The 26,507-nt window shown below is 37.5% G+C and overlaps 19 protein-coding genes across 21 annotated transcripts; 11 read left to right on the top strand and 8 right to left on the bottom strand.

Annotated features, from left to right (window-relative positions):
* Positions 1 to 2: 2 nt before the first annotated feature.
* Gasu_57700 (FK506-binding protein 4/5) lies at positions 3 to 2,000 on the top strand. The gene is made up of 6 exons (XM_005703114.1): positions 3 to 504; positions 564 to 805; positions 864 to 1,459; positions 1,511 to 1,712; positions 1,768 to 1,863; positions 1,916 to 2,000. The coding sequence occupies exons 1-6, from the start codon at positions 111 to 113 to the stop codon at positions 1,958 to 1,960; spliced, it is 1,575 nt and encodes a 524-aa protein (XP_005703171.1). The 5' UTR covers positions 3 to 110; the 3' UTR covers positions 1,961 to 2,000.
* A 1-nt stretch (position 2,001) lies between these two features.
* Positions 2,002 to 3,082, bottom strand: Gasu_57690 (uncharacterized protein). The gene is made up of 7 exons (XM_005703113.1): positions 2,849 to 3,082; positions 2,694 to 2,796; positions 2,443 to 2,618; positions 2,335 to 2,386; positions 2,252 to 2,289; positions 2,146 to 2,201; positions 2,002 to 2,093 (listed from the first exon to the last, which is right to left on the bottom strand). The coding sequence occupies exons 1-7, from the start codon at positions 3,061 to 3,063 to the stop codon at positions 2,059 to 2,061; spliced, it is 675 nt and encodes a 224-aa protein (XP_005703170.1). The 5' UTR covers positions 3,064 to 3,082; the 3' UTR covers positions 2,002 to 2,058.
* A 9-nt stretch (positions 3,083 to 3,091) lies between these two features.
* Positions 3,092 to 4,022, bottom strand: Gasu_57680 (uncharacterized protein). Its single transcript, XM_005703112.1, has 2 exons — positions 3,862 to 4,022; positions 3,092 to 3,809 (listed from the first exon to the last, which is right to left on the bottom strand). The coding sequence occupies exons 1-2, from the start codon at positions 3,981 to 3,983 to the stop codon at positions 3,143 to 3,145; spliced, it is 789 nt and encodes a 262-aa protein (XP_005703169.1). The 5' UTR covers positions 3,984 to 4,022; the 3' UTR covers positions 3,092 to 3,142.
* A 60-nt stretch (positions 4,023 to 4,082) lies between these two features.
* Positions 4,083 to 5,027, top strand: Gasu_57670 (mitochondrial protein translocase, MPT family). Its single transcript, XM_005703111.1, has 3 exons — positions 4,083 to 4,226; positions 4,293 to 4,468; positions 4,533 to 5,027. Exons 1-3 carry the CDS (start codon positions 4,169 to 4,171, stop codon positions 4,959 to 4,961), a joined length of 663 nt encoding a protein of 220 aa, XP_005703168.1. The 5' UTR covers positions 4,083 to 4,168; the 3' UTR covers positions 4,962 to 5,027.
* Positions 5,028 to 5,032: 5 nt separating this feature from the next.
* On the top strand, positions 5,033 to 6,817 carry Gasu_57660 (malonyl-CoA decarboxylase). Its single transcript, XM_005703110.1, has 2 exons — positions 5,033 to 6,725; positions 6,776 to 6,817. Exons 1-2 carry the CDS (start codon positions 5,048 to 5,050, stop codon positions 6,787 to 6,789), a joined length of 1,692 nt encoding a protein of 563 aa, XP_005703167.1. The 5' UTR covers positions 5,033 to 5,047; the 3' UTR covers positions 6,790 to 6,817.
* A 10-nt stretch (positions 6,818 to 6,827) lies between these two features.
* On the bottom strand, positions 6,828 to 8,542 carry Gasu_57650 (MFS transporter, SP family, sugar:H+ symporter). Its single transcript, XM_005703109.1, has 2 exons — positions 8,160 to 8,542; positions 6,828 to 8,110 (listed from the first exon to the last, which is right to left on the bottom strand). Exons 1-2 carry the CDS (start codon positions 8,459 to 8,461, stop codon positions 6,874 to 6,876), a joined length of 1,539 nt encoding a protein of 512 aa, XP_005703166.1. The 5' UTR covers positions 8,462 to 8,542; the 3' UTR covers positions 6,828 to 6,873.
* A 90-nt stretch (positions 8,543 to 8,632) lies between these two features.
* On the top strand, positions 8,633 to 9,107 carry Gasu_57640 (uncharacterized protein). The gene has a single exon (XM_005703108.1). The coding sequence runs from the start codon at positions 8,655 to 8,657 to the stop codon at positions 8,967 to 8,969; it is 315 nt and encodes a 104-aa protein (XP_005703165.1). The 5' UTR covers positions 8,633 to 8,654; the 3' UTR covers positions 8,970 to 9,107.
* Positions 9,108 to 9,162: 55 nt separating this feature from the next.
* On the top strand, positions 9,163 to 9,577 carry Gasu_57630 (uncharacterized protein). The gene is made up of 2 exons (XM_005703107.1): positions 9,163 to 9,375; positions 9,433 to 9,577. The coding sequence occupies exons 1-2, from the start codon at positions 9,241 to 9,243 to the stop codon at positions 9,538 to 9,540; spliced, it is 243 nt and encodes an 80-aa protein (XP_005703164.1). The 5' UTR covers positions 9,163 to 9,240; the 3' UTR covers positions 9,541 to 9,577.
* Positions 9,578 to 9,642: 65 nt separating this feature from the next.
* On the top strand, positions 9,643 to 13,777 carry Gasu_57620 (phosphatidylinositide phosphatase). The gene is made up of 4 exons (XM_005703106.1): positions 9,643 to 10,027; positions 10,086 to 11,264; positions 11,317 to 12,312; positions 12,366 to 13,777. Exons 1-4 carry the CDS (start codon positions 9,668 to 9,670, stop codon positions 13,740 to 13,742), a joined length of 3,912 nt encoding a protein of 1,303 aa, XP_005703163.1. The 5' UTR covers positions 9,643 to 9,667; the 3' UTR covers positions 13,743 to 13,777.
* A 5-nt stretch (positions 13,778 to 13,782) lies between these two features.
* On the top strand, positions 13,783 to 15,544 carry Gasu_57610 (aminomethyltransferase). The gene is made up of 5 exons (XM_005703105.1): positions 13,783 to 13,861; positions 13,910 to 14,154; positions 14,208 to 14,360; positions 14,409 to 14,880; positions 14,939 to 15,544. The coding sequence occupies exons 1-5, from the start codon at positions 13,826 to 13,828 to the stop codon at positions 15,254 to 15,256; spliced, it is 1,224 nt and encodes a 407-aa protein (XP_005703162.1). The 5' UTR covers positions 13,783 to 13,825; the 3' UTR covers positions 15,257 to 15,544.
* Gasu_57600 (rRNA processing protein-related protein) lies at positions 15,422 to 16,392 on the bottom strand. Of its 2 annotated transcripts, none has more exons than XM_005703103.1 (1): positions 15,422 to 16,392. In XM_005703103.1, exon 1 carries the CDS (start codon positions 16,383 to 16,385, stop codon positions 15,597 to 15,599), a length of 789 nt encoding a protein of 262 aa, XP_005703160.1. In that variant the 5' UTR covers positions 16,386 to 16,392; the 3' UTR covers positions 15,422 to 15,596. The 2 variants fall into 2 exon arrangements, with proteins under 2 accessions (XP_005703160.1, XP_005703161.1); XM_005703104.1 differs by having other exon boundaries at positions 15,552 to 16,392.
* A 10-nt stretch (positions 16,393 to 16,402) lies between these two features.
* Positions 16,403 to 17,597, top strand: Gasu_57590 (uncharacterized protein). The gene has a single exon (XM_005703102.1). The coding sequence runs from the start codon at positions 16,410 to 16,412 to the stop codon at positions 17,571 to 17,573; it is 1,164 nt and encodes a 387-aa protein (XP_005703159.1). The 5' UTR covers positions 16,403 to 16,409; the 3' UTR covers positions 17,574 to 17,597.
* Positions 17,598 to 17,601: 4 nt separating this feature from the next.
* Gasu_57580 (uncharacterized protein) lies at positions 17,602 to 18,702 on the bottom strand. Its single transcript, XM_005703101.1, has 3 exons — positions 18,472 to 18,702; positions 18,118 to 18,422; positions 17,602 to 18,053 (listed from the first exon to the last, which is right to left on the bottom strand). Exons 1-3 carry the CDS (start codon positions 18,560 to 18,562, stop codon positions 17,637 to 17,639), a joined length of 813 nt encoding a protein of 270 aa, XP_005703158.1. The 5' UTR covers positions 18,563 to 18,702; the 3' UTR covers positions 17,602 to 17,636.
* A 34-nt stretch (positions 18,703 to 18,736) lies between these two features.
* On the bottom strand, positions 18,737 to 21,082 carry Gasu_57570 (uncharacterized protein). The gene is made up of 3 exons (XM_005703100.1): positions 19,828 to 21,082; positions 19,348 to 19,777; positions 18,737 to 19,296 (listed from the first exon to the last, which is right to left on the bottom strand). The coding sequence occupies exons 1-3, from the start codon at positions 21,057 to 21,059 to the stop codon at positions 18,856 to 18,858; spliced, it is 2,103 nt and encodes a 700-aa protein (XP_005703157.1). The 5' UTR covers positions 21,060 to 21,082; the 3' UTR covers positions 18,737 to 18,855.
* A 40-nt stretch (positions 21,083 to 21,122) lies between these two features.
* Positions 21,123 to 21,797, top strand: Gasu_57560 (uncharacterized protein). The gene is made up of 2 exons (XM_005703099.1): positions 21,123 to 21,444; positions 21,644 to 21,797. The coding sequence occupies exons 1-2, from the start codon at positions 21,142 to 21,144 to the stop codon at positions 21,680 to 21,682; spliced, it is 342 nt and encodes a 113-aa protein (XP_005703156.1). The 5' UTR covers positions 21,123 to 21,141; the 3' UTR covers positions 21,683 to 21,797.
* Positions 21,798 to 22,132: 335 nt separating this feature from the next.
* On the bottom strand, positions 22,133 to 22,922 carry Gasu_57550 (hypothetical protein). 2 transcript variants are annotated; one of them, XM_005703097.1, is made up of 4 exons: positions 22,810 to 22,922; positions 22,723 to 22,756; positions 22,573 to 22,676; positions 22,133 to 22,522 (listed from the first exon to the last, which is right to left on the bottom strand). In XM_005703097.1, the coding sequence occupies exons 1-4, from the start codon at positions 22,869 to 22,871 to the stop codon at positions 22,480 to 22,482; spliced, it is 243 nt and encodes an 80-aa protein (XP_005703154.1). In that variant the 5' UTR covers positions 22,872 to 22,922; the 3' UTR covers positions 22,133 to 22,479. The 2 variants fall into 2 exon arrangements, with proteins under 2 accessions (XP_005703154.1, XP_005703155.1); XM_005703098.1 differs by having other exon boundaries at positions 22,723 to 22,922.
* A 160-nt stretch (positions 22,923 to 23,082) lies between these two features.
* On the top strand, positions 23,083 to 24,587 carry Gasu_57540 (ribonucleoside-diphosphate reductase subunit M2). Its single transcript, XM_005703096.1, has 2 exons — positions 23,083 to 24,198; positions 24,255 to 24,587. Exons 1-2 carry the CDS (start codon positions 23,116 to 23,118, stop codon positions 24,564 to 24,566), a joined length of 1,395 nt encoding a protein of 464 aa, XP_005703153.1. The 5' UTR covers positions 23,083 to 23,115; the 3' UTR covers positions 24,567 to 24,587.
* A 45-nt stretch (positions 24,588 to 24,632) lies between these two features.
* Positions 24,633 to 25,507, top strand: Gasu_57530 (uncharacterized protein). The gene is made up of 5 exons (XM_005703095.1): positions 24,633 to 24,729; positions 24,779 to 24,977; positions 25,042 to 25,207; positions 25,254 to 25,325; positions 25,384 to 25,507. Exons 1-5 carry the CDS (start codon positions 24,725 to 24,727, stop codon positions 25,467 to 25,469), a joined length of 528 nt encoding a protein of 175 aa, XP_005703152.1. The 5' UTR covers positions 24,633 to 24,724; the 3' UTR covers positions 25,470 to 25,507.
* Positions 25,508 to 25,511: 4 nt separating this feature from the next.
* Positions 25,512 to 26,502, bottom strand: Gasu_57520 (light-harvesting complex protein). Its single transcript, XM_005703094.1, has 3 exons — positions 26,217 to 26,502; positions 25,870 to 26,165; positions 25,512 to 25,815 (listed from the first exon to the last, which is right to left on the bottom strand). Exons 1-3 carry the CDS (start codon positions 26,423 to 26,425, stop codon positions 25,637 to 25,639), a joined length of 684 nt encoding a protein of 227 aa, XP_005703151.1. The 5' UTR covers positions 26,426 to 26,502; the 3' UTR covers positions 25,512 to 25,636.
* Between the last annotated feature and the right edge of the window lie 5 nt (positions 26,503 to 26,507).

The following is a 26,507-nucleotide window of genomic DNA, read 5'->3' as shown; positions in this document are numbered from 1 at the left end:
GTTTGGGCGCCATGAGTTCTTCTGGAAACTTCGATAAAAGTTTTGAAAACCTAATGATTCATGCGGCTGATTATTGATAAAGTCTTCACATTAGTCTAAATCAATTGAAGATGATGTCGGATGATGAGTTGATGGATACCAGTCCTCCTATGCTAGAAGACGACGACTTGTCAGATAATGAATCAGTTGGTAACAAATATGAAGGAGACTTAACTGGTGATGGAGGAGTAGAAAAGGTTATCTTGAAACAAGGTGAAGGTTACAAGCGACCAGAAAAGGGAGACGAAGTACGAGTAAACTATATTGGGAAGCTTCTAGGCTCAGAAGATGTCTTCGATAACAGTTATGATAGAGGAGAGCCCCTTAAGTTTACACTTGGCAGCGGTCAGGTGATAAAGGGTTGGGATGTAGCTGTGGCTACTATGAAAAAAGGTGAAAAGGCAAAAGTTACGATCAAGCCTGAATATGGATATGGGGAAAACGGAATGCCTCCTAAAATACCAGGTGAGTTTGTTGTTCAAGTGCGATGCAACTATTGGTTGAATAGAAGTTTTCTTATAAAGAAAACGCAACTCTGGTATTTGAAATGGAACTTGTAGACTGGACGAGTGTGAAGGATATGTTTGGAGATGGCAAGGTTATGAAGTATATTTTGGAAGAAGGAACAGGCTGGGAACGCCCAACGGATAAGTTTGAGGTATTTGTGAACGTATTGGCAAAGACCAAAGACAATCGAGTTCTCTGGGAAGAGAAGGAGTTGTCTTTTGTCATGGGAGAAAACCAAGTCCCTGAGTTTTTGGAAAAGGTATCGAGTTGTTATGGACCACAATGTACAAGATATTGAAACAGTCCATTTGATATAGGCCATAAAAGATATGAAAAAATCAGCAAAGCTTCGTCTTGTATGTAGAGATGAACGCATTAGAGTAGCCGGTCTCCCTTTTCAAATTCCTCATGATATAGATTGTGTGGAATATGAGTTGGAGTTGATTCGATGGAATAAAGTCGAAGATGTCTCTAAAGATGGTGGAGTTGTCAAGAAGATGGTAAAAGAAGGAGAAGGTTGGGAAAAACCTTCGGATGATACCAAAGCCATTGTGAATATGATTATGAAGGATTGCAATACTCAAAAGATAATCGAAGAGAAATCCAATTGGGAAGTCATTGTAGGAGATGGTGTCGTTATCGAAGGAGTTGACTTGGCTTTAGAAACTATGAAAAAAGGCGAAAAGGCAGTTTTGACTGTTGCACCCAATTATGCCTTTAAGGAAGCCGGAATAGTACCTCCTGAAGGTGTTTCAAAAGACTCAACAGTGATAGTTGAATTGGAACTGGTTTCATTTGAAAGAGCCAAAGACTCTTGGAATTTATCAAAGGAAGAAAAGATAGAAAATGCATTGCGTACAAAGGACAAAGGCAATGAATTGTTCAAATCCGGCAGATATAAGCTTGCTAAGAAGTAAGTAATTGTGTACTTTATATTGGAATGGATATCGAAATTTTCTTTTAGGAAATATGAAAAAGTGGTAAATAATTTGGAGTTTGATGTTAAGAACAAGTCAGATCTCAATGCAGAACAGAAACAACAAGGCAAGTCGATTCTTTTGCAGACCTACTTGAATCTTGCAGCTTGTGAAGAGAAATTCTGCAATTCGAATGGCGTGCTGAAGCAATGCAATAAAGCACTGGAAATAGATTCAGTGAATGTGAAGGTTGGTCAATCGCAAGGTTTTTGTATTTCTGATTGTTCATTTGTTTTCTTTATAGGCATTATTTAGAAGAGCTTCTGCATATCTACGCAGTTCTGAAGTGTTACTGGCAGAGAAAGATCTAAAGCGAGCTTTAGAGCTAGATCCTTCCAATGTAGCGCTGAAGAAGAAGATGCGTGAACTTCGCCAAGTGAAGGCTGAACAAGATGCAAAGGATCGCAGACTATTCGGTAATATGTTTTCGCGCTTAGGACAAATAGAAGACGATATAAGAAAATCAAATGACGAAACAAAGGGCAAAGAGATAACAGCTTCTTAATAATATTTCGACAATACAAATGGGACTTTTCTACAGTTTATTTGCAGTGACCATATAAAGAGGATCTAATATTATCGTTTTAGCTATTACCTGAGAAGCACAAGTTGTGACAATTACCTGTAATACCCCAATTCGGACTCAAGTCATAAGCTGTTGGAGTATCAAACATTTCACTAAGATATATCCATTGGTATTTTGAATGACAAAGAACGAAAATACTTGCGTATAATGAAAGAAACTTCCGACTATGTATACGCGTTGCTACAAGACATTATTATTATTATGTTTTACAACTTTCATACTCACCCAATCATTACTAGCAGATAACCACACGGAAACTGCTTTTGTAGGAAAACAACTATCAGCAGCTGAAATCAACCATTGCATTTCATTCTAAAAGAAATATTTGCATACCGATTACTGAAACTAATATAGGCCGTTCCCTTTGAACGAAGGACTCTTCCTATTTCTCGAAATACTTGCAAAGGTTTAGTCAAATAGTCTACACTAACTACCATAGTCACGATATCGAATCTCTCATTTGGATATGGAAAGGTTGGATTCTCTTGCAAGTCAATGACGTCATAGGTCTATTTCAAACAATATTATTCTTCATCTCAACTATTTGCACATACAAAGATATCCTTTTTCCTTAGAATACTTACATCGAGTCTGGGATTCTTTGACAACTCCAATTCGTTCAATCCTATTCCGGCAACCCATCTAGCTTTGTAATCATCAGGATAATGAGAAACCCAACTAGAACAACTAAAAAAAAGTTTTATTTCTTGAGTCTGTTCAACTCTGATCACTGTCTCACACGTCTAAGATATCAGCATTGGGAATAAAGTGTTGTCGATAGAACTTGGTGAGTGCTCTAACAGCAAAGTCGTCGATATGATAAACCAGCCTTGGATGAGAATAGAATAATAAGTCACTACTCTCATCTAATCGGGAAAAGTCTTGTGCTGTATATGGCCAAGTTTCAGGATATTGAGCTTCTTTCAACACTTTCGCAATACGATCTCCCCACATGAAATTGGATTGTATGGCTAATTGCTTTTCCAAAATACTTAAACTATTTTTATTACCAAAAAATGGCCAAAACCATATATTATGCAAAGGCAATAAAAGCTAAACGTGCTCGGTTCTTAACCTTTTCTTCATCTTCCTCACAAGTTGCAGTTATTCCTTCTCCACCTCTTGTCCAACGAGATAAAAAGATAGTTTCTACTCTTTTAAAACCAACAGACTTGAACAACTTGGTAAGAGATACACTTGTATGACACACTCTTGGACTATCATGTCTTTCAAAATAAAAAGGTTCCTCATCAGGCAAATCAATTCCCATAGTCTCTCCTATAAATACACCCTGATAAGGTTCCAATAGTTGATACACTTTGCTGACAAAGTCTCTGCACTCCTTTGGTATCACGTGTAACACCAAGGTAGCAACGACCACATCCACTCTCTTGAGTTTCGACTTTACAAAACTAACCCAATCCTCATCTCCTATACTTTTGACAGCAAAACAGTTCTCCATTTTATCCTTATCTTCAAAAAGCTCAAAACCCAAGTCAATAAAAGTGCGCGACACATCTATTCCCAAATAGTTTTCTCGTTTCACTCCTTGTGAAAGCACCAAGTCACGACCGTCTATTCCAAAAGCACAACCCACTTCAAGTATACAACCATCTTGTAAAGCTTTTTTATGTTGTATATGCTCAAAAAAGGGATTCTTTCGTAATCCTATCCTTAGAAAATAGAAACCTTCGACACAACTATTCCAGTTATGAATATAGAGAGAGTCTCAAGTAGAAAGGAGAAACTCACCGATAGTTGAATTCTCTTTCCAAAGCTTTTCGTTGTATTTCTCGACCTTTCTCATATACTTGTTCTAGAGATAATAAGCCTTGGAAGAGAGGTACCACTTGAGGGTCTATTTGATCCATCATCAAGCGTCCTTTGCAATGATTGATAACTAAAATGGTATGTTTCATTTATCTATTTGAATATATTTATATATAAGTGTATATATAAGTATATATATATGTTTTCAGTAACAGCTATCTCAACAAGATGAGATTGACACTTCATAACACTTATTATCACCGTCGATTATTTGGGATTGGGGTAGACGATGGCTTCCAACCAACAACAAGACAACTTTGATACAAGTTCTATTTTTGATACAGGAAGTAAGTCTTTTCTGTGGGGAATACGAATAAAACCTTGATATACTGATTAAAATATATTGTATTTAGATGACCCATTCTCTACTATAGACTATTCTTCTACTGAACAAAGTGGGAACGAGTCACCTACTCTAGACTTTGGTCACTTGGATAGAATTAACCCACTAACTATTGCACCTGCATTAGGTGTATATGCACCAGGTTATGGAAATTCTCCTGAATATCTTTTTGCAGAAGACTATACGGTATTGCATATATATATATATATTATATCTTGAGAAAGTACCAACTCAATATGTGTTGCCTTAGGATTATCGTAAAAAGTCCTGGGGAGAGCAGCTCATGTATTGGACAGGAGTATCTTATTTAAGTGGTGCAGTAACTGGTGGTTCTTATGGATGTATAGAGGGTCTTCGTTCTTCAGGAGGTAAAAGCTGGAAACTACGAGTCAACGCTATATTGAATGCCAGTGGTCGAAGAGGAGCTGCATTGGCCAACGCTTGTGGAATTCTAGCACTTATGTTTTCAGGATTCGAATCCATTTATGATCATTATATTGGAGATGATGCCGTATATAACTATGCTTTGGCTGGTATTTCAGCTGGTCTTGTGTACAAGTCAACTGCGGGTCTCAAACCAGCAAGTATTTATAGTACAGGTTTAGGTTTGGTAGGAGTGTTGGGAATCTATGCTGCAAGACAAGGAATATATGGTCGTCGTTTACAAACACTTGTTTAGCGTTGTTTCTTTGAAATAAATTCATAAAGAAGAATGGCAAAATAGCCATTTTATATTCATCATAAATAGAGAGAGAGAGAGAGAGAATGAATAGTTTATGTAAATTCTTATGGCAGACTTCCCTACAAACAAGACATTCACTTCAACTATTTGTGACTAGTCATAACAAGTTTTCAAGTTTCACACCACAAGAAACAAGATCAACGCAAAATACAAACATATCCAAAAAGTCTGTTGAATCGGACTATTCTTCGTCCCCTTTGGATGCTGCAAAGAGTTATGTGGAGTGCATTGCTGCTTTGACAGAGTGGTCTCCAACAGATTTAAATATCAAAACAAATAAGAATAGTAGCGATTCCAATTCTGCAGATGAAGAAAGAAAACAATCTCTTCTCGATGTTCGTCGCACTACTCACAACACTTTATGGGAAGTATTGAAGAAACCTCCAGCACCACAAAAGATGAAGTTATTCTCTGTTCGACAAATAACGCAATCCATCATACAATCTTTTGCTCATACCTTTGTGGATGTATTTCCACGTTTAGATATATCAAGAAAGGCAAGAATGATGGGTATTTTGATGGTTGACTTTCCAACCCATTCCTCTATAGTTTCCAAGTTGTATCCTTCTTTAAAGTTGTCATCTTCTATGAACCTGAATAGTCAAGATTGGGATGATGACTATGCACGAGACTTTCAAGGTTCTCTATTTTATTATCCTGGAGTGGAGAAATATTATGGATGGTTCTTTTATTGGAACTTTTTCTCTTTGCTTCTCAATCATCCCAAAGGACTTGAAGTTTTATGTGATGTGAGATATCTTTTGAATATTATTTATACACCAGAACAAGTGAAGCAACTGGAATCCTATTTCCTAGTCGATCGTCCTTTTCAAGTAGCAACGGATAGTATTTCATGGCTCGTTAGATACAATCATCGAGTACTTGCGCCTTGTTTTGGTCAAAGCTTTTTGAGAGTTCATGAATTGAATGCAAACTATGCTCCATTTCTAGTAGCCTATTCCCGAGCACTAAAGAGACTTCATGCAGTAGAATCACAAGATGAAGGAAATCGAAGAATACAATATAAATATCGACGAATCTATGCTCTCACTCAAATAGGATTACCCTCCATTCCATTGTCTTTTTGTGAAGTTGTTTTCTTACCTCAACCAGCCACCAGTCTTCATCAAATAGAAGAATTGATAAAGAACGACGAATCCAATCTTTCTACCAGTTATCCAACTGTGATTGAACATATTCGTTCCTTTATGTTACCAAGAATGAATTTTTCAAGACTATTATTGAATCGAGTGATGCGCGAAAGAATACCTCAAGTCACGAAACAAACGGATAGAATTTATTCACTGAGTCGATTGGGAGATTTTGTGGATTGGCTTTGGAGATATTTTATTTTGAGAATCGGTACTCGAGAGTTTCCAGTATCGATGCCTAAAGATGTTTATATTCGAGTGGAAACAGTGTTGAGTATCCTTTATGGAGATTTGAATCGTCAACCATTGAGAATGAAAAGTGAATTTTCACAATGGGACTATTCACAATTAGAACAAGAGAAGGAGTTGTTGTTGTCACTTTGTGCATTGTATATATGTTATGTGAAACGTTTAAAAGGACTTCCTTATGATGCACTTGCAACTTTTCATTTAGGAAATGGTGCTGAATTATCCGATATATGTTGGATGGGAGACAACTCACCTACTGCAATGGCTAAAAATCTTTGTATGATGGCATTGTTTAGTTATCGTTTGGAATGTCAAGAAGAGAATGTGATTGTATTTTCTACTGAAGGAAAGATTGTTGTGAGTGAAAAGGTCAAGACATTATTGGATCGATTGCCCTATGTTTAAATGTGATATGCCTTTTATTGACATACTCAACTGAAGCTTTTGTACTAGTTGTTATTTTTACGATGGAAACCCATTCTTTGATTTATATTGTGAATGAGAATATCTTTCCAAGGACGATCCAAAATATCTTTGATTTCTTCCAAAGACAAATTTTTGGTTTCTGGAACCCATAAGAGGAAATAAAACCAACCTATTGCAGTAATTCCACCATAAAAACCTATAAAAGTTCCAGGTTTGGTCATTGCCTGAGTCATTTCTAAAAAGGCATAAGATGTTATCCAATTGCCAATAAAGTTGGAAAGAATTCCTAAACTCATTCCATAACTTCTTAAATAATTGGGATACAGTTCAGCATTCATCACAAATGGAATAGGACCTAAAGAAGAACCCCAAAATATATAATAAAATACAACTCCCACAGTATATATGGCAACCAATGAGTCTGTACAACAACTAAAAAAGGCACAACCAATGATGATCAGTCCCACAAGAACTCCAGGAGTTAGAATCAATAAAAGTGGTCTTCTTCCATAGCGGTCCACCATATAAATAGCAGGAATGGAAGAAAGAAATAGAGTTCCACCTCCAATCATACTCACATAGATAGAATCATGTACGGAAAGTCCAGCTTTTCTATACATACTACCCAGAAAATAAAGAATAGAATTGGTACCTGAAAACTGTTGAAAGAACATAAATAGAATTCCATGAATACATGCTTTGCGACAATAAGGAATTCTATACAAGTCAAATAATATCCAGCGATCTTGAGAAGCTTCCTTCTCACTATGACATACTTTTTCCATCATGAAGAATTCTTCTCGTTCTTCATCCCTATCCATGCCACGAAGACCTTTCCATGTGATATAGGCATTGCATAATTGATTCTTTCTCATCAACCAACGAGGACTTTCAGGAAAGAATAACACTCCCACCATCAACAAGGAAGAAAATACCAAAGAAGAACCAAGAATATATCTCCAAGTGCCAACCACATGAAGAAATATAGCACTCACTATATAACCAGATAATATTCCCAACATAATCATAACAGTATAAAGTGATATAATAGCACCTCTTCTACTCTTAGGAAAACACTCCGAGGCATAAATAGGAATAGTCATAGTGCCTAGAGCAACTCCCATCCCAAGAACAACTCGACCTGAAACCAATTCTCCATAACTATGTGAAGAAGCCTCTAAAATAGCGCCTATGGTATAAAATAAACAGGAAATCAATATACTATACTTTCTACCTAAATATTCATTGAAAGGAATAGCCCTATTCATATTCAATGCTATATTCCAATCACAAAGAAAACAAAACCTACAGCAAAGCACCACCAATACCGCCTAAAGACATACCACTAGAAATAAGGGATTCTTGTGGAGTATCGAGTTTCATATCTGTTTTCAGAAATAATAAAGCTCCACTTATGAGACTAACATTCAAACCATAGACGAAGCCTCCCACACAAATAAACAACCCCAGATAATACATTGCATATTGAGGCTTTGGAAACAAAGATAACAGTACTAAACTCTTTTTTCCATTGCTTTGACTTTCCAATTCTATTATTCTTTCTCCATAGTCTTCTGAATATTCAACTTGAATACTATCAACTTGAGTCATTATATGTCAATCAATCCGATTGCAGCAATTCATTCATTGTCATTTGGACTAATCTAATGGCTTGCTTTCTCATCCATCCACATATATATATATATATATATATATATATGATAGGATAGGATATGATTATGGATAGATATCAATTATGATAATATCATGACAAGAGTTGCTTCTATTGAACAAGAAAATAAGAATGATAAACATTACATCCTCAAGAATATTATTTTGTGTCTTTGGGAGGGGGAGAGAGAGAGAGCGAGCGAGAGAGATGGTTCTGTTTGGTCCGTTTAGTTGGAAGACTCAAAGTGGCAATCGAATCACTATATTTGGAGCCTTTTTCACTTTCCCTCTTATAGGATATTCTCTTTGGCAGTATTATAGTCAACCAGGGAAAGATACTCAAAGACAAGTTTCTACGAATGGTTTAAGGCTAGAAGATGATGAAGTGGATGGACTAGTTGACAACTCTCAGTCTTGGAAGGATTCCGATACAAGTTTATTGAAATAGTTGTATTCATATACCGATAGTTTGCTAATTATAGTTGTGTTCAAGTTAGTTACTTTGCTTGTTTTTGATTATATTATGATTCTTATGAAAACACTATATATGGATATCATAAAGACAGGTCCTTTTCTATGATTGTCAAGAGTTGATTACTTTCTTATTTCATGTATCATAATAATACATATAAAATGGAACAGAAAGGAAATCTTGATTCATCCCCACCTTTTGTTATTCATTCTGGACACAAAAGTTGACGAGCGTTGTAGTTGTTGATATGAGTCCAGAAACGAGAGACTGTATGAGAAAAATACAAATGGGAGCCTTATTGGGTTCTATGGTGGGTGGATCGTTTGGTCTTTTGTATGGAGGTTTTGAAGCCTTTCGACATAAAGGTTTGACAGGGCCACAGGTGAGTATAAACTATGAAGAAAGTTTCCACGGAGTGAAATATTTCTTTGTTGGATAGAGAATTGGATTGGCTTTAAGAAGTACAGTTGGAGCTGGTATGGCTTTTGGGTTTTTCCTTGCTGTCGGAACGGGAATTCGAGGTTGTGGTGCTCACGAAAGATATTAATAAACAGATGAGGAACGATTAGGAATTGTATTTTATGTAGAAAAGTATTTCAATCCTTATGACTTGTTCATATTATTATTATTTTCAACTTGGAAGGGCCATTTTTATTTCTTTGGGTTATTTGTGAATGACTCCCATACGTATTCTTTATTATCCTGACCGTGTGGTTATACAAAATATTCGTCCGTTTGTAAACAACAATATAGACTTGAGTGATATCAATGCCATAATTGATGCCACGAATAGACTCTCCACAACCAACTCTGTAGGACAAGACACTGAAACATCCTCCTTTCTAGTCATTCCTTTTGATGGACAACCAACAGAGACAACCAAAGTGCCTTATGGTAAACCACAAGGTGTTGAAGTAGCTGTTGGATTCTTGGGAGTTTTACACTTATTGAGTGGACCTTTTGCTGTATTTGCTTTACAAGTGAAACGAGTGGGTCAACTACCAGGTGCCACTCCTATTTATGCCATTGCCAAGGTTAGTATTGAACTTGAGAAATATTATTCCAAACTATATATATTTTGTGTGGCATTAGATTCGTTTTGCAAAGCTATTTGTTGGTACTGATACCAAAGCAGATAGAGAATTGGGTTTATCACAAACAAAACTATTGGAGTCTGGACACGTATTTTTCTCAGCGGAGTGCGACTTGACTAGAAGACTTCAGAAACAATATGCTTCCAGTAATAGTACATCTTCTGATAGCTTTTCCTTTTGGTGGAATTATCGTCTTTGTAAATATTTGGGCAATGCTCATATGCCTTGGTGTCTTAAGACTATTTATGGTTTTGTAGAAACAACAGAATTGCAATTGATATGTCATGAACATACAAATAATGCTTTAGAAGATTGGAAGGGAAATCAGTCCGAAACTTTTATGCTGACATTGATAAGTCGTCGAAGTAGAAAGAGAGCTGGTTTACGATATATCACTCGTGGAATTGACCGAAGAGGAGATGTTGCCAATTTTGTTGAAACAGAACAGATTATTTGGAAATCCTCTTCTCATAGAAAGAATGATTCCTTTTCATCTTTTGTGATTATTCGTGGCTCTGTTCCCGTTTTTTGGAGACAAAATAAGGGCTCTGTAAAACCTCCTCCAGAATTGGATGCACCACTGGACTTGTGTCGACAAAGTTTTCGAAAACATTTTCAAAACCTCATTCGTTCCTATGGCTCTTTGGTGGCACTTTCTTTGGTCGATCAAACTGGCTCAGAAGCAATATTAGCTGCCACTTATTCGAGACATTTTGAGTTGGATATGGATGAATTATGTTCTCAATTAGCTTCGGATAGTATATCACCTTTCTATCGTCCACAACTCGTTTCTTTTGACTTTCATGCTCATTGTTCTGGAACAGATTGGGAACAAGGTATGCAAACTTTACTTCAACAAGTAAAGAGTTTTGCTAGTAGACAGAAATTCTTTGTATTGCATTGTCAAGATGAGAGTAATTGTACAGTTCGTAGTCTACAAGATGGAGTATTTCGAGTCAACTGTGTGGACTGTTTGGACAGAACCAACGTAGCTCAAAGCGCTATTGCTCGACATTTATTGGTACCTCAAGCCAAGTCAGTCTATATTGCTGGTATGCAATGGAACAAGACGAAATCTAATAGCCTAGTTGGTCCATCACGATTAGAAACAACGAGTGAATCTCAATTCAATAAGATATGGTCCAATAATGCCGATATACTATCCAAACAATATGCGGTAAGTATTCAAAGTGCACAAGTTTTGTATAGAGTGAATGATTGTTGTGTAGGGAACTGGAGCTTTGAAGACCGATTATACACGTTCTGGAAAGCGCTCAACCAAAGGACTTTTTAAAGATGGAGTCAATTCAGTCATGAGAATGTATTATAAGAATTTTGTGGATGAAGAACGACAAGATGCTATGGACTTGTGGTTAGGAGTTGCAGTAATCAATTCTATATTTTCTCGTACTTTATTATGGAGCAGATATAATAATGTTCAACGTTTGTCTCCAGGAGGAGATAAACAATATGTTATGGTTGAGTTGAGAGAACAAGGAATGGTACTTACATCTCCTGAAGGTATTCATTATGAATATCCTAGAAAGAGTTTTCTCCAATGGAGTAAGCGTTTATCAACTTCAGGCAAGGCAAGGCTACGATTGTGGTTTGATGAGTCTGTTTGTCCCGAATCTCTCACTATAGCTAATCCTTTGGACTTGCATTTTCACAAGGGAGGTCCAGCAGCTAGAGAACGTTTCTTAAGAGCTCTAGTAAGTTGGTCGGATTTATCCATTCCAGGATATGGTCAACGCATAAGAGTCCGAATATTTTCCACTAGTAATGAAGCACCATCCAGTTTTAGTGAATGGGGAATTCCTTCATATGAAGAGCATATTCATCCAAATTATTCAAACGATATTGAAATACTTTGTCTCATCGTTCCTTCACCTGGTCCGAATAGTCGTAAATATGGTCTGGCAGCTGTTCCTTTAGATATGGATACTTTTGGTTATCATTTAGTTAGTGCTATTGCTGCAGATCGAATATGGGGACCATCCATGGCTGTCTTTGTAAAAGGCAATATTTCAAAAGGTTTGATTATGGAAGTGAATGAACATGCCTATCGTTCCAGTATGATGAGTAAAGCCACTCATGTTATGAATTCTGATATCAACAACAACAACAACATTCGTTTGGATAGAACAAATAGTCACAATGGAGGAGTTGCCATAGGTTTGGAAGTTTCTGGAGTTGCATTATGTTTTGTAGGTGTTCATGTACAGGTGAGTCAATTGGAAGAGATATTTTTATGGTTATGAATAACAGGTTTTGATAGGGTCCACGTGAATTATTTGATGTCTTAACCCATTTAAGAGTAGGAAGACCGGACTTTGATATCACCAATCAGTTTCCCTATTTTTATTTAAGTGGCATGATTCATGGAGACCTTCATTGGTCAAGGAAGAATGCGAAAGGCGATCCTATATGGGCTAAAATGGCTGATGGCTCTCAAGTAATGACATTTGAAAGTGGAACATCTTTGATGAGAAATTCTTTTCCTAATTGGGAGTATCTTGAGAACTTACAAACTCATGAAAGAATTCCCTTTCATAATGCAACCAGCAGCTCTTCTCCCCATTCACTTATACAACCACTTATTGATGAATATATACCTGGTAGACCATTACCTCAATTGACCAAAGATATATATATTTGTGATGTTTGGATTTCTCATTTAGCTGCAAACCATCTTCGTCTACCTCCAGGTACAGACCCTGGTCTTCCATTGAGTTTCTATTTGTCATTTGAAAATGATTGGGTCGAAGATGGAGTTACAACCAAAATAGTTCAACGTGGTAATCAACCTTATTGGTCGGAAGCTGTATTGGTTCGAATGCTATTGACACAAGATGTGGCAGACCTTTGTGATCAATATTTATTAGGTCGAGTTATGATTGAGACGCCTTTTGTGGAAGATATAGCAGCAGGATATTTTATTTTACCACTTTATGCAACAGGAAACTTTGATATTCCGATTCGATTGGGTGGAGTTTATGCTGGATGTTTATCTGGTTTGTTACAAATACAAAAGATGCCAATGACTGAAACGATGTTATGGGATGAGAAGAATGATTCTAATATTCAGTCTTCTTCTCAACACGACGTTGTTGTTGGAAAGGAGTTTGGACACTTTCATAGGCAACCCTCAACTCCTCCTTCTAGTCATCATTCTCCACATATCAAACGAACCAATAAGAAAAAAGTTCGTAAATGGGTCGGTAAAGTAACCAATATATTTCGAAATCGACATCGAAGTGGTTCAGATGCATTTGATACTCCACAAGACCATTTCACAAGTCATGATGAATGGACTTCTTCCATGAACCACAACACAGATGATGACTTGATTGCTACATCTCGTGGAATATCTGAAGAATATGGGGAGGAGGAGGATGACCCAAATAGACCATCATCCTCATCATCTTCTTCTGATAGAGAAGAACAAGTATCGGATCATACAAACAAACAACAACAACAACAAGATTGGTTTGATTCTTCAGCCCTCATTGAATTGGATTATGAGCCGACTGAATCCAACACCAGAACGAAAAGTGTACAAAGAAGCTTTGATGATTTGTTGATAAGCGAACCTGTAGAGACTAACAAGTCTTCCAAAGGCAAACCAAGTGTAGATGATTTGTTAAATTGTTGATATCCATCAACAACTCGTGAATATCCTCTTTTGTGAATGGAAGAGATTGAAATGGGAATATTGTGAATTGTGTTGTTGTTTTCATGATGAGAAGCGCTGGATTCTTTCGTTCTAGTTGTGTAAGAATATCTTTTAGATATTTCACCATCCTATTCATACCAGTCTAGTCCAAGTGGTTATTACATAAAGTTGATGCACCAAATGTTACTATCAAGCGTCATTGGGTTACAGAAACTTCTACAGGACTAAAAAGGACGGCACTTTATGATTCTCACCTAAAGTATGGGGCAAAGATGACCGAGTTTTGTGGATACGAAATGCCCTTACAATATAACGATGGTATAAGAGATAATCACTTGTTTGTAAGAAAGTCTGCTGGTCTATTCGATGTATCCCATATGGGTCAAGTTCGGTATGGACGAAAGAATCAATTGTCTTTCATAACTGAGTTCTTTATATATACAGTATTTATGGTCGACATAGAGTTTCCTTTTTGGAGCGCCTAGTTGTAGGAGACATAGCTGCACTTCCACCTTATCACGCTGTCTTGTCTTTACTAACCAATGAACAAGGAGGAATCATCGATGATACGATAGTTACCAATATGGGTGATCATATGTAAGTGAGTGTATTGAATGTATTGGATATATTCTTAGGGCATAAAAGTAATATGGTGATCAACGCTTGTTGTCGTGACAAAGATATGTCCCATTTACAACATTATGCAGAACAGGCACGAAGTAAAGGTGAAGAAGTGATCGTCGAACTACAAGAACAAAGAGGATTAGTAGCATTACAAGGTCCCAATGCTATGAAAGTGTTATCGAAACATGTTACTGAAGACTTGAGTATGTTGTATTTTATGAATGCCCGAATGATGTGGGTAGATGGTGTGGAGTGTTTGGTGAGTCGTTGTGGTTACACTGGGGAAGATGGATTTGAGATATCGGTTCCTAATGATTCCATTCAAAGAATATTTGATGGATTATGTGATTCTTCTATGGTTAGGCCAAGTGGATTGGGAGCTAGGGATAGTTTGAGATTAGAAGCTGGTTTATGTTTGTATGGAAATGATATGGATGATCGCACTACTCCAGTAGAAGCTTCTCTTAGTTGGACGATTGCAAAGAGTCGTCGCGTAAGTGATGATGGGTTGATTGATTGTTCACCATGTAATGAAATAGAATGATCGATAGGAAAGTGGAGGATTCTTGGGAGATAAAGTTATATTGAAGCAGTTGAAAGAAGGAGTCGAACGCCGTAGAGTGGGATTCCTATTACAAGGAGCTCCTGCTCGAGGTCATGAAAGTATCTTGGTGGATAATCAAGTTATTGGACAAGTCACAAGTGGTGTCTTTAGTCCATGTTTGGGTAAACCTATTGGAATGGGTTATGTGGAAAAGAAATGGGCAAAGTCAGGAACGTGCATTCAAATAGAAATAAGACAAAAACAAGTTTCAGGTGAACTTGTCAAAATGCCATTTGTTCCCAATCATTACTATAAAGGAAATTAAAAGTACTCTCTTCATGATGTCCACGAAACCTAAAGTACTTGCTTTATATCGACATATGTTGAGATGTATCAAAACTTTACCTCCGGAAGTACAGCCTTACTATAAGTATTATGTGAGACAGGTATGTGACTATGGCTTTTCACTAGAAAAAGTCACTCACTTATGATGGTTGCGGAGTACACAGCAGTTCAATAGCCACGCAGATGAGATAGAGGAAGAAAGAGTGGAAGAAATAGTATCCAAGTCACGTTCTTATATTCCATATATATTAAACAAAGTAAGTTGTTTATTATTCGTTTAAGAATATTTCCAACTCTAGCATAGTACAATAAACCGTAAACTAACGGCCGCGTGTTGGCTTGTTTTTCGAAAAATAGCGACCTTTAGGCTTTCTCTTCTTTACTATTCCTCTACTTATCGCAACCTTTGGTTTCTTTTTCTTCTCCGTTGCAGACCACTTTCTCTTACCGGCACCCATTTCTTCCACTTCTAGCAACTCTACAGGAAAGTCATCGTCTTCTTCTTCTTCTTCTTCCCAATACTCCATGGTTTTGTCACTATTCTTTTTGCGTTGCTTTTTGAGTTGTTCTACGTTTTCTTGAAACTGTTTCGTTTTTTGTTTCTTTTCCTTTTCTCTTTCCAGCTGTAGTTGTTTGGATAGTTTGGCTGCTTCTCGTTCTTCCTTTTTCCTTTGAATACGTTCCAATCTCTCTTTCTCAGCCATCAATCTTTCTTCTATTTTACCCATGTGCTTATCATCTTTTACCATTTCAGCAAAGTAGTCGTCTGGTCGTCGATAAGGTATTCCCCGTTCGCATAAGGTTTTTATCACTTGAGATACTGATTGAGAAGTTTGTTCCATAAACACTGATTCTCTTTCCAAGTCATTCATAGCCAACTTGTCCGTGAGGTGTCCAGGAAGAGTAGTCAACAGAGTGTCTTGTAAGTTACCCCTTATTTCTATGTTCTGGAAACTTTCCTCCAGCAGTGTTGGTTCGTGTATGGTTGCAACAAGAGTCTTTCCCTTTATCAAGTCCTTTGGTATTGCTTTTATTTCACCATCTTCTAACCATTCTGTGTTGTTATTCTGTTCCTTTAACAAATGATGAGAAGATGACGACGACTCCATCAATCAATATTCTTCATCTCCTCCATGGCATCCCTTCAAACAACTTGGATAGAATATCAAGCTCTACTAGTTTCCTTTCCTCGAGAAGATTTCTCCTCACATGTACAACAATGGTTACATCAACAGTGGTCAAGTGATCCACTTCTAGAACAAGCTATTTCTTGGGCTCGTAGTATTCCCCATGTATTTCCTAGTACTTGTTTGCAACAGTGGTCGAAATATGATGACGATGCTAGTGAAACAAAAGATACTGGAAAAGCTTCTTGTATTGGTCTTTTTCAATTGACTCATTGTGGTCAATACATTGCTTGTGTAATAGAAACAGATACCATAGCTATATTAGACTTACAACAACAAGTGCAAATACAAACTTTGCGTTCACACTTACAACATAACATTCGCAGTATTGCTTTTCGACCAACTTGTCCTTGGCAATTGGCAGTTGGTTGTTGGACGGGAATAGCGTGGTGGAAAAGGAACCAATTACACTGGTTGACTTGGAAACAACATAAACAAGTGGAATATATCAGTTGGAGTAAGGATGGTTCCATATTGGCGTCGTGGAGTAGTCTCGACCGTTGTATCTTATTATGGGATGTAGCACTGTCACAAGCTTTGGTATTGATCAAAGAAACGACGCTTTCAGTTTGTGACATTTCGTTTGGAGATTTCTTTTTATTTGTTGGATATTCTTCTTCACAATACCATTTTACAGTATTTGATACTTTAGAGTGGAAACCTCAACTATGGAAAAAACAACAACGACTGGCTAGTCGATGTAAAGTAGCTTGGAGCGAACATTCATCTTCCGTCTCTATCATAGCTTCCAGCAACAGATTATATGCACTCGACATATTTGAACAACAACTACTTTGGACAGAATGCATATCCAATGTACCCGATGATGCACATTTGTTGGATATCGTATGGGATCCCAGCGCGCAACGATTGGCAGTCATGTTATGGATACCTAATCAAGAATATCGCACTATTGTGGCACTTTATTCAACACAATGTGAACCCGTCTTTCGAATGAATTTTATGGGTTGGATAACGGGACCTGAATCTTCTTCTGAGCATGCTTTGTGTATGTCTTTTCAACCATCGAGTTGTTCATTTGGTGCTTTATTAGGTAAGTTGGAAATTTTCATTTCATCCACTTCTCTGGACCATAACATAATCATATAGCTATTTCTTGGAGTCAAGGAACGATTCAACTCATTCCACTTATCTTTGCCCAATAGTATCCTTTCATACTTTTCCTTGTTGAATAAGATATTGACAAAATGGACACTGGGTTTGATAATCGATCACCGGGGCTTGTTCTTGTTTCAATAGACCAACCACTTGTTCTAAAAAGTCCAAGAATCGATCATCTTCTCGTGGAATGGGCAAATATTCTAATCTGCCACCGAATGAAGCTTCCAGTGGTTTCTGTGAAAGAAATGAAGATGCATCCACTTGAAATGATTGTGGATGAAAAGTAATCAACCCCATATTACTTACTATGCCTATCAGTGGACCAGTTGTTTCCAAAGGATTCTCTAAACTCCAAGCATAGGCATGTAACTGTCTCGAATAAATGGGAGCCAAACGATTTCCTATCTGACTCGTTTTAAAGTCAACCAATCCAAGGGTACCATCATCCATTTGTAAGTAACTATCGATCTATCCACATAAAGAGTGAGTGAACTATAGATGCTCCTCCATGGCTAGCTATCCTTTTTTTTACCTTGCCTCTTAATACTATCCAAGCATCATATTTGGCCATTTTCAACGGTCGACTTTCAATCCATATGGCTGAAGACCGAGGCAAAGTAGCAAAACGACCACCGTTATTTGGAAAGTGTTGCCAAAACTCATCCGTTCTTTTACCGGAAAAGAATTGCTTCATTTGTTGATCGATGGCTCCAAACACACTAGGAAACGGTAGACGTGGACGATATGACTTGCGATGAACTTTCAAATAGAAACAACGAGGACACTCTTCCCATAAAAAAGTGAGGTCGCTGGGAGCAATTGAAAAGGTGTTGTCCGCTATACAATATTTGTGTCATTAGAGCAGTCTATAAAGTTGATAACTTACAATAAATCATTCTATTATTCGTCCCAACGGACAGAGTACTATTTGGTTGTTGGGTACTTGTTCCTTCTCCACTGTGATGTGACTTTTCCATCCACGACTGTACGGAAGAGACGGCATCGTTCCATAGTGCTGCGTGATGATGATTATCAATATTGTTATTTTCTTCTTTTGTTTTTTCTTGTGGAGGACCGGAAATCGGTGAAGAACGACGATTCTGTTTATCTCCTTTATTAACCTTTCTCTTAGGAACTGGTTGGTCGTCATCAGCAGCATTTGCTTTTTTACTAGATATGATGAGTGAACGATATTTGAATGATCCTACAGAAGACGGTTTTCTTGGTAACAACAAACAACACTTAATCCAACCTAAATAAAGCCTTTTACTCATTCTGGAACCCATTTTCCTCTACTCATGGGCCATCGATCAGAAAAGAAAGATAAAGTGTTTGGTTCCGTTGCCTTGTCCAATTCATCCATGACTATCCAACACAATGGAAAAGCTATTTGAGACTCATACGCTGCAGGATTCCTTATAAATGATATTCCTCGAACGATACGAAAATAGGTGGAAACAGAACCTGTTACCAGTTTCGCATGAAACGAAAAATACAAAATCCACAACATAATGCTTGAAAGTACGCGAGAACTATTCAAAGAATTGCCACGAATCCATTTCTCCAACAGCTCATTATACCAAGAAATACGAGTAGCATTCCCTGGTTGACAAGAAGAATAAATATTCCAAGCACAATACATAACCACCCATTGAGTCAACGAAAATCCAATAAGCATCGACATATATTCATCTAACGGAAAAGAAGTAGACTATAACAAGATTGAGAAAACAAACAAAACAAATATGGTGCTTTCCATTACCTTGTATAGTAACCAATCAAGTTCAGATGCTATGGAAGATTGATCTCCCCAACGTTCTTGTAGGGTTTGATTGATCACGCTGGGACATATCAGCCATTGTCTCAAAATGTCTTTAATCATATGAACATGTTGTTTCAACACCTGATAATAACGTTGACCAGTTCCCATTTTCTCTCTTTGATAACTTGCTGCTTTTGCCAACTCCTCAAAGGCCCTTCCAAGTTGTTCACGATGGTTAGGCTCATGTCGGCACAACCAAAAGTTGTATATTTTGGTAGTTACTGAGTCACCAAGTTTACGGGAATCATAAAATTCTCTTATAAACGACTCTGCATCCATCTGCCTTTCCGAATGAACTTGACTTTTGTCTATCCATGAAAGAACAAGTCCTTCCATGAGAGCTGATAGTTTAACGGATTTCTTCAAGTCTCTACAAAAAGTTGTTTGAATACTTCTTATATATTAGTCACAAGTACTCACCTATTCGTATAACTTTCTACCCAACTAGTCAATTCTTTCCATAGCAAATGATGACGACGACCACACACTCTTATCAAAGCAACCGTTCTACAGTCATTGAACAGCATATCAACTCGAGAATCCGCTTGAACAACTTCTTCCTCCATATAAGCTTTCTCTTCTTCTCTTCTTCTCGTGTTGACCAAAGATAATGTCTCTTCTATTCCTACAAATGACAAAGGCTCCAAATGAAAGCGAAGCAAAAGTTCCGTTTCCACCAAAATCAATTTGCTTTGGAATGACTCTTCTGACTGCATATCAAAACGGAAGTTTTCCATTAAATCAACTATGCAATGAATCCACTGCATTGCACTATAAACATGAACCACACTCAAATCTTGCCAATCAAATAATTCCACAGGAAATGCATTTCCATGAATCGATTTCAAGTAGTCAACCCAACTGATGGATGAAGCATTATTACTTAGATATCTATTCGCAATACTCAAATGATGGAAAAAGAGGCAAGTAATGGCTTCCATTGCCCTTCTAGAATGGATATAGCCGAGATTAATAGCTTCACGAAAGAAACGAAATAAAAAGGGAGATTCGCCTCCACCTCCATGCACTATTCTTCTCACGAGACAATAAGCTAAAATATATTGTTCCTTTGGAAAGAGAATTTCGTCCTCCATATTACAACAAGTTCCCACGACGCTTTTATCAGGTTGTGATACATGGTCAGTACATACAACAATATTCGTATCTTGTCTATTCAATTCACTCTCCGAAATGGACCTGACTTTGGGGTCTCTTGCCTGATATATCATCAGACAAAACTTCCAAGGAGTTACTGCTTGAAACCAAGCTCGGTCAATCACCTTATAAAATTTGTCTGCTAGTTGAAATATGTCCAATTCACTCAATATCTGTTCTGTACTTTCTACGGTAACTTGGCTAACGTCCAATTCTGTTGAGGGTTGCTTTCCTTCCAAAAAAACTTGTTCCATATGAGGAGAAGAACTAGCAAACTCTTCCAATTCAGGTAATACGTTCTTAAGTATACTTCCGAGGTTCTCATCCAACAAACCATCCCAATTAGAGATAAAGTCTCCAACCTTGAGCAAATCCTCTTCATAATAGGCATCAGTTGGTTCCGTACCACCTACTGCACTTGAAGAGGGAGTCGAACGTTGTTTTGTGCTTTCATAATGAAACGGGTGTTTAACGTCTTCTTGTTTCCACTTATCCATTTCACTCCCTTTTCAATAGGAAAGAGACAAAGTTGACTCATTGCAACATTTTGCATTTCTAAAGAGGGACGTGAAACAGAGGATGTTACGCGGTGTCTTTCAACTGGTGACGGGAGTAACTCGTGGTTTAGGAGGTAGAAAAGTTCACAGAAGATTCCCAAATGTCGATGAGAAACATCCAAAAGGAAAGTTCTTCCAAGAATCGAAGCAGAAAAAATTTGGTGCTCGTACGAGAAGATCCGGTTTTCTCATTCAGTGGAGTAAAGTGCCGAACATTGTGGTTCCAGATTTGAGAGACTTTGAGTTGAAACCTTATGTATCGGAAAAAGCACCGAAGATGTTCACCCCTCCTTTGGATAGCTCGACAGCTAAAATAACGGAAAGGGTAAGTAACCATACCCCATTTTACACAAGTCCTTTTACGGTGGAAAATGGATGAATCGTTTATATAACCACATTGTTTTGGTCTTCTTACCCCTTATGATTGTACAAGTGATTCTTGCAATATTCTGATTGAAATATTTCCCCAATATTGTGTATTATTATATTGATACTATTCTCACCAAAGTTTGTTTTTGTTGTAGGTAATAAGTGATTCTGCGACCAGTCATCAGTCCAGTTGAATATAACGTAATGTTACAACTCCAATGTATCATATGTAATAGAAAGCAGTTGTGTGACGAGTTCATTCGTCTAGAAGGAGCTGATATGTAAAATGTTCAAACACTGGCAATCGGTTAACATATATATATATATATATATATATATATATATATATATCAATATGTAAAGATACAAGTTTTTGAGTCTTTTCAATTCCACGAGATTTGTCTCCAGGAAAGAAGAAACAACTTGAAATAATTTCTTTACATTATGACGTTGTATTCTTTTATATCGAACAGAACTGGAACACGCCAATATCTTACGAAGAAGAAACTTGAGCACAATGTGGACAATGGTGAAAACCAATTCAAAGAACAGTCATGTCACTAGAATAGTTGTTCAAAATGGACGTTTTCAAGTTTTGTGATATATAGATACTGTTAAGAATACGAAATGATATGAATATTTGTTTCTTACAACCACATTTTATTTGGAAAGACAAAAGATGAACCATTTTTCTTTTAAGAAGACTCTTTTCTTTATATCCATTTCTTAGCTTTACAGAGAAACGTAAACTTGCTTCAATACAAAATACCTTAGAGTATCAAAGAATGTCTTAACATCCAGTCAAGCTCCTTTATTCCTATGTTGCACTGCCAATCATCTTCAACTTGCACTACTCTTCCACAATATTAAAGAAACCTTTGCAAAAAGAGACCAATCAGCAACTAGAAAACACTTTGTTGGACTAGCACGCATATTTCAAAAGAGACAAACGATGATTCCAGTTAGACAAGAAAACATAGCCATATAGAAACTACAAAGTCATCTTTAAATACTTTTCCAGATCAACTAGTCGCCTTAACAAGTATGGTCAACGCTTGTTGCAGTGAAAAGAATGAAAACTCACCTTCGACCTTCCGCCAACAAGAAAGCAATATGACTTTCCCGTGTTTCAGACGAATGTTTTCGAAACTCGGACTTTATTGCAAGTTTCAACTCCAGTTGAAACGACTAGACGCAGTTTAAGAGAGAAAAATACTTTGAAAAATCAACCTACGGAAGGAGCAAGTTTCACCAGGCGAAGAAACTCACTTGAGTCTTTCAGTAAGGCAAACATCCTTCTCGCATGCTCGTCTATGCTTACCGATATTGTTGACGAACTTGTGACTTGCGAATAAAAGTTCTCAATTCTTTACTAGTCATCATACTGGCTGGCCCAAGAATATCATTCCAATATCATATTCCTTCTTGTTTCTGAGAGAGAGAAACTTTTCTTTCATGAAATACAATATTATGGTTTATTCATTAGAGAAATGATGTTTGATTGAAATGGTTTATAATAGAAAATGATTGTAGATGGAACAAGAAGATCCTCTCTCTCATGTGTTCTCTCTCTCTCTTGGACTAATATCCTTTCATTCTATTCTCTGATTGATTGATTGATTCGTGGATGGCAACGACCCTATCCACGTCTCCTCCTTCTTATCCGAACCAAACTTGGTTTTCTACAACCAACGAAACTTCAGGAAATTGCAGTTTAGAGTCTGATGATGAATCGAAATCTTTCTATGATGGTATTTCTGGGTTGTCTACCGAAGAACGTGTTTCTTCTGCTTCCCTGTCCTTTTGTAGCAAAGAAGCTTCACCTGCCATTCATAGACACTGGACTATACAAAAGTTAGGTATAACTAGCCAAATATTAGGAACAGATGAGCAATCCAATCCGTTGGAAACTGATTCAGGACAAGTGCATAGTTGTTCGCCTTTGACAGCAACGAACAGCAGTGTCTCCAGTCCTGATGACCATCACGCCCATGATTTTTCAAGCTGTGTCCAAACTGAGTCGACTGACTGCAATGGTTCTGATGTATACTCTTCATCTTGGGAACCTTTGTTATTGGAAGACACTAGTCGTTTTGTTTTATTTCCCATAAGATATAGGCAAATATGGGAATTATATAAACGTGCGGAAGCTAGTTTCTGGACAGTTGAAGAAGTCGACCTATCCCAAGATTTACGAGATTGGAATTCTCTCCATTCATCAGAGCAACACTTTATATCCCATGTTTTGGCATTTTTTGCAGCTTCTGATGGCATCGTGAATGAAAACTTGGCAGCTCGTTTTAGTACTGAAGTTCAAGTACCCGAAGCGCGTTGTTTCTATGGTTTTCAGATGGCTATGGAAAATGTACATTCGGAAATGTACGCTTTACTTATCGATACTTATATTCGAGATATGGCAGAAAAGCGTCGTTTGTTCTACGCCATCGAAAATCTTACTTGTGTGAAAAAGAAAGCGGATTGGTCTTTAAAATGGATACGATGTTCCAGCAGTTTTGCTGAGCGTTTAGTTGCCTTTGCAGCAGTAGAAGGGATATTCTTTTCTGGTTCTTTTTGTTCCATATTTTGGTTAAAGAAACGGGGCTTGATGCCTGGTCTTACTTTCTCCAATGAGTTGATATCACGAGATGAAGGCTTGCATTGTGAATTTGCTTGCCTTTTGTATAGTCTTCTTCAACATCCGTTATCTCAAGTAAGTATCCCTTTTTCATCCGAGTACAAAATCCACTCATCCATCCTATATTATAGGAACGTGTGACAGAAATTATAGTCGATGCGGTGGATCATGAAAAGGAATTTATTTTAGATGCTTTACCAGTTGCTTTGATAGGAATGAATGCGGGTTTAATGTCACAGTATATAGAATATTGTGCTGATCGGTTATTACAGGCTCTAGGTTATCGTTCCTATTATCAAGTATCCAATCCATTTGATTGGATGGAGTTGATATCGTTACAAGGCAAAACCAATTTTTTTGAAAGAAGAGTAGGAGAATATCAAATGGCAGGAGTTATGGCTAGGAAGGAAGACCAAGTTTTTCGTACCGACTTGGACTTTTAATAAATATGAAAATTTTCGAAAGAAGTCTCTAGAAAGTATGCCATTTCCACCATTTTTGCCCAAAAGACGAAAAAAAGGGTTCAGGGCCGAAAGGGATTGAAGAAAACACGCGAGTGTGTGAAGAGAGGATTAAAAGTGTTGCCAAGTTTTACCAAGTTATGAGGTAAGTATTTTTGTAATAACAGCACAGTGGAGTGACAACGGAGAAATAGTCATATACCGGACTTTTATTGGGCACAACGCAAGGACAAACTGTTTCTTACCGTCGATGTTCCCAACGTCGACAAAAACCAAGCACAAATTCACCTCACAGACGAAGGAAAAGTCAGTTTCAAAGGAAAAGGAGGAGAGCTACACGAGAAAGCTGATTATGAACTAAACTTGGAACTGTTGCATCCCATCAAGGCAGAGGTGAGTAGATGGACTCTTGTGTCACCTGATCAGATGTATAAACCTTGGAAATTATGGGGAATAGGAATCAAAGTATCATATAACAGCTAGAAATATACAGTTTGTTATTATGAAGAAAGAAACGGGATCTTATTGGGAAAGATTGTTGAAACAACCGGGGAAGAACATCCACTGCAAGGTGGACTGGGAACACTGGAAGGACGAGGACTCGGAAGATGAATTTGACTTTGGTAAGTGACCATGAGATGTCTGAATAGCACTATAAAATAGATAAAGGTTCTGCGTGGGACTCTAAAGACATGGCTGATCTTGACTTTGGTTCAGATAAGGAAAGCAGTAGTGACGAAGGTAGGGGTTGAAGAAGAGGGTTTCAAAGGACTGGGTTCTGAAGAAATGACAAATATAGGAAGCATAGAAGACGGTGTAGAAGAAGATGGTTCCACCATGAAAGATGCGAGTCAAAATGAAAGCAACCATGAGAATCATTCCTAGTCGATGTATACATATTGACATATATCTCTCCTATAGATATATAAATATATGTGTGTTTTTGTGTGTTTTGAGTCGTTGAGTTCAAAGTACAATCCTATCTGGAAGAACAATAAAATCGACGAAGACTTTTTATGGCATCCCAAATGTAATAGAAGAACTCAAGTCTCTTATGAGACAGGTAAAGAACGGAAATGAGTCAACTGTTCAACAACGCCTTGATGAGTCAATAACATATGATGAATAAAACCTCCCACAGCTAACATAGCTAAACGACCATTTTTGATTTCGGCTACTTCATATCGTTTTCGAGCTTGCGGATCCTTTCCCAAACCAAGTGGATCGAAACCTGACGAGTTAATTGAGTACAACGACCCATAGATGGATATAAAAGATAACTTACCAAAGTCACCTGGCTTTCTATTAGGATCGGAAAACATATCCAACGGCGTCATTTTGCCCTTATTCATGACAAATTCTAACAACCCGATGAATAGAAAAATTTGCCAAAGACCTCCACTAGGTACTTGAAATAGAGCATCAATGGCAACTTTGTTAGAGAACACTTCACCCGGTAAGTGAACAAATTCTTGAACAATAAAACCCACGGCAGCCAACATGCAGATACGGCCATGTTTGATTTCCGACTCTCTCAACCACTGAATATCTAACAAGTCGGAGATATACAAAGGATCGAAACTAAGTATATTCACTCATCAATAAGAGACAAAATAAAAAGACACAACTCACCCTACATCTCCAGGAGCAGTCCCATCCAGATTCTTTGGTCTCTCAAGAAAAGGAACAGATAGGGACTTGGTACTTGCGTTGGATACTAAAGTTTGAAACAGACGGGGAACACACAGAGATTGGCGAGATAATGAACCTTGTGTAGTCTTTAGTATCTTCCAACTAGGATGATGAGGAATAAAGGCAGCACTGTAGACAGCATTCAACATGATTGTATCTAACCACAAACGAATCTCAACAATCTCGTACTAGTTTGGGTAATTCAACACCACACGCAAGTTCCCTACAAAA

The sequence above is a fragment of the Galdieria sulphuraria genome (assembly GCF_000341285.1).
Source record: "Galdieria sulphuraria unplaced genomic scaffold scaf_61, whole genome shotgun sequence".
NCBI classification, from domain to species: domain Eukaryota; phylum Rhodophyta; class Bangiophyceae; order Galdieriales; family Galdieriaceae; genus Galdieria; species Galdieria sulphuraria.
This window is presented reverse-complemented; position numbering and strand designations above follow the sequence as displayed.

Bases quoted from the DNA above. Each gene is read 5' to 3' on its own strand.
- Gasu_57700 (XM_005703114.1), top strand. From the start codon at position 111: ATGATGTCGGATGATGAGTTGATGGATACCAGTCCTCCTATGCTAGAA. The intron at 505-563 runs GTGAGTTTGTTG...TTTCTTATAAAG, and splicing joins AATGCCTCCTAAAATACCAG to AAAACGCAACTCTGGTATTT. The intron at 1,864-1,915 runs GTAGCGCTGAAG...AGGCTGAACAAG, and splicing joins TAGAGCTAGATCCTTCCAAT to ATGCAAAGGATCGCAGACTA.
- Gasu_57690 (XM_005703113.1), bottom strand. From the start codon at position 3,063: ATGTGGGGAGATCGTATTGCGAAAGTGTTGAAAGAAGCTCAATATCCT. The intron at 2,387-2,442 runs GTATGCAAATAT...AGCTGCTGATAG, and splicing joins TATATTAGTTTCAGTAATCG to TTGTTTTCCTACAAAAGCAG. The intron at 2,290-2,334 runs GTGAGTATGAAA...AATGTCTTGTAG, and splicing joins TATCTGCTAGTAATGATTGG to CAACGCGTATACATAGTCGG.
- Gasu_57680 (XM_005703112.1), bottom strand. From the start codon at position 3,983: ATGATGGATCAAATAGACCCTCAAGTGGTACCTCTCTTCCAAGGCTTA. The intron at 3,810-3,861 runs GTGAGTTTCTCC...TAACTGGAATAG, and splicing joins GAAAGAGAATTCAACTATCG to TTGTGTCGAAGGTTTCTATT.
- Gasu_57670 (XM_005703111.1), top strand. From the start codon at position 4,169: ATGGCTTCCAACCAACAACAAGACAACTTTGATACAAGTTCTATTTTT. The intron at 4,227-4,292 runs GTAAGTCTTTTC...TATTGTATTTAG, and splicing joins TTCTATTTTTGATACAGGAA to ATGACCCATTCTCTACTATA. The intron at 4,469-4,532 runs GTATTGCATATA...GTGTTGCCTTAG, and splicing joins TTTTTGCAGAAGACTATACG to GATTATCGTAAAAAGTCCTG.
- Gasu_57660 (XM_005703110.1), top strand. From the start codon at position 5,048: ATGAATAGTTTATGTAAATTCTTATGGCAGACTTCCCTACAAACAAGA.
- Gasu_57650 (XM_005703109.1), bottom strand. From the start codon at position 8,461: ATGACTCAAGTTGATAGTATTCAAGTTGAATATTCAGAAGACTATGGA. The intron at 8,111-8,159 runs GTAGGTTTTGTT...GAATATGAATAG, and splicing joins GGTATTGGTGGTGCTTTGCT to GGCTATTCCTTTCAATGAAT.
- Gasu_57640 (XM_005703108.1), top strand. From the start codon at position 8,655: ATGATAAACATTACATCCTCAAGAATATTATTTTGTGTCTTTGGGAGG.
- Gasu_57630 (XM_005703107.1), top strand. From the start codon at position 9,241: ATGAGTCCAGAAACGAGAGACTGTATGAGAAAAATACAAATGGGAGCC. The intron at 9,376-9,432 runs GTGAGTATAAAC...TTTGTTGGATAG, and splicing joins AAGGTTTGACAGGGCCACAG to AGAATTGGATTGGCTTTAAG.
- Gasu_57620 (XM_005703106.1), top strand. From the start codon at position 9,668: ATGACTCCCATACGTATTCTTTATTATCCTGACCGTGTGGTTATACAA. The intron at 10,028-10,085 runs GTTAGTATTGAA...GTGTGGCATTAG, and splicing joins CTATTTATGCCATTGCCAAG to ATTCGTTTTGCAAAGCTATT. The intron at 12,313-12,365 runs GTGAGTCAATTG...AGGTTTTGATAG, and splicing joins TTGTAGGTGTTCATGTACAG to GGTCCACGTGAATTATTTGA.
- Gasu_57610 (XM_005703105.1), top strand. From the start codon at position 13,826: ATGATGAGAAGCGCTGGATTCTTTCGTTCTAGTTGT. The intron at 13,862-13,909 runs GTAAGAATATCT...ATACCAGTCTAG, and splicing joins GATTCTTTCGTTCTAGTTGT to TCCAAGTGGTTATTACATAA. The intron at 14,361-14,408 runs GTAAGTGAGTGT...AGGGCATAAAAG, and splicing joins ACCAATATGGGTGATCATAT to TAATATGGTGATCAACGCTT.
- Gasu_57600 (XM_005703103.1), bottom strand. From the start codon at position 16,385: ATGGAGTCGTCGTCATCTTCTCATCATTTGTTAAAGGAACAGAATAAC.
- Gasu_57590 (XM_005703102.1), top strand. From the start codon at position 16,410: ATGGCATCCCTTCAAACAACTTGGATAGAATATCAAGCTCTACTAGTT.
- Gasu_57580 (XM_005703101.1), bottom strand. From the start codon at position 18,562: ATGGAAAAGTCACATCACAGTGGAGAAGGAACAAGTACCCAACAACCA. The intron at 18,423-18,471 runs GTAAGTTATCAA...AATATTGTATAG, and splicing joins GAATAATAGAATGATTTATT to CGGACAACACCTTTTCAATT. The intron at 18,054-18,117 runs GTAAAAAAAAGG...TTATGTGGATAG, and splicing joins GGATAGTATTAAGAGGCAAG to ATCGATAGTTACTTACAAAT.
- Gasu_57570 (XM_005703100.1), bottom strand. From the start codon at position 21,059: ATGGATAAGTGGAAACAAGAAGACGTTAAACACCCGTTTCATTATGAA. The intron at 19,778-19,827 runs GTGAGTACTTGT...AACTTTTTGTAG, and splicing joins GTAGAAAGTTATACGAATAG to AGACTTGAAGAAATCCGTTA. The intron at 19,297-19,347 runs GTAATGGAAAGC...ATCTTGTTATAG, and splicing joins TTGATTGGTTACTATACAAG to TCTACTTCTTTTCCGTTAGA.
- Gasu_57560 (XM_005703099.1), top strand. From the start codon at position 21,142: ATGTTACGCGGTGTCTTTCAACTGGTGACGGGAGTAACTCGTGGTTTA. The intron at 21,445-21,643 runs GTAAGTAACCAT...TTTTTGTTGTAG, and splicing joins CAGCTAAAATAACGGAAAGG to GTAATAAGTGATTCTGCGAC.
- Gasu_57550 (XM_005703097.1), bottom strand. From the start codon at position 22,871: ATGATGACTAGTAAAGAATTGAGAACTTTTATTCGCAAGTCACAAGTT. The intron at 22,757-22,809 runs GTAAGCATAGAC...GAAAGACTCAAG, and splicing joins CAAGTTCGTCAACAATATCG to TGAGTTTCTTCGCCTGGTGA. The intron at 22,523-22,572 runs GTGAGTTTTCAT...ATACTTGTTAAG, and splicing joins TTGTTGGCGGAAGGTCGAAG to GCGACTAGTTGATCTGGAAA.
- Gasu_57540 (XM_005703096.1), top strand. From the start codon at position 23,116: ATGGCAACGACCCTATCCACGTCTCCTCCTTCTTATCCGAACCAAACT. The intron at 24,199-24,254 runs GTAAGTATCCCT...CCTATATTATAG, and splicing joins TTCAACATCCGTTATCTCAA to GAACGTGTGACAGAAATTAT.
- Gasu_57530 (XM_005703095.1), top strand. The intron at 24,978-25,041 runs GTGAGTAGATGG...TATGGGGAATAG, and splicing joins TGCATCCCATCAAGGCAGAG to GAATCAAAGTATCATATAAC. The intron at 25,208-25,253 runs GTAAGTGACCAT...AAATAGATAAAG, and splicing joins GGAAGATGAATTTGACTTTG to GTTCTGCGTGGGACTCTAAA.
- Gasu_57520 (XM_005703094.1), bottom strand. From the start codon at position 26,425: ATGTTGAATGCTGTCTACAGTGCTGCCTTTATTCCTCATCATCCTAGT. The intron at 26,166-26,216 runs GTGAGTTGTGTC...GAATATACTTAG, and splicing joins ACTGCTCCTGGAGATGTAGG to TTTCGATCCTTTGTATATCT. The intron at 25,816-25,869 runs GTAAGTTATCTT...TTAACTCGTCAG, and splicing joins TAGAAAGCCAGGTGACTTTG to GTTTCGATCCACTTGGTTTG.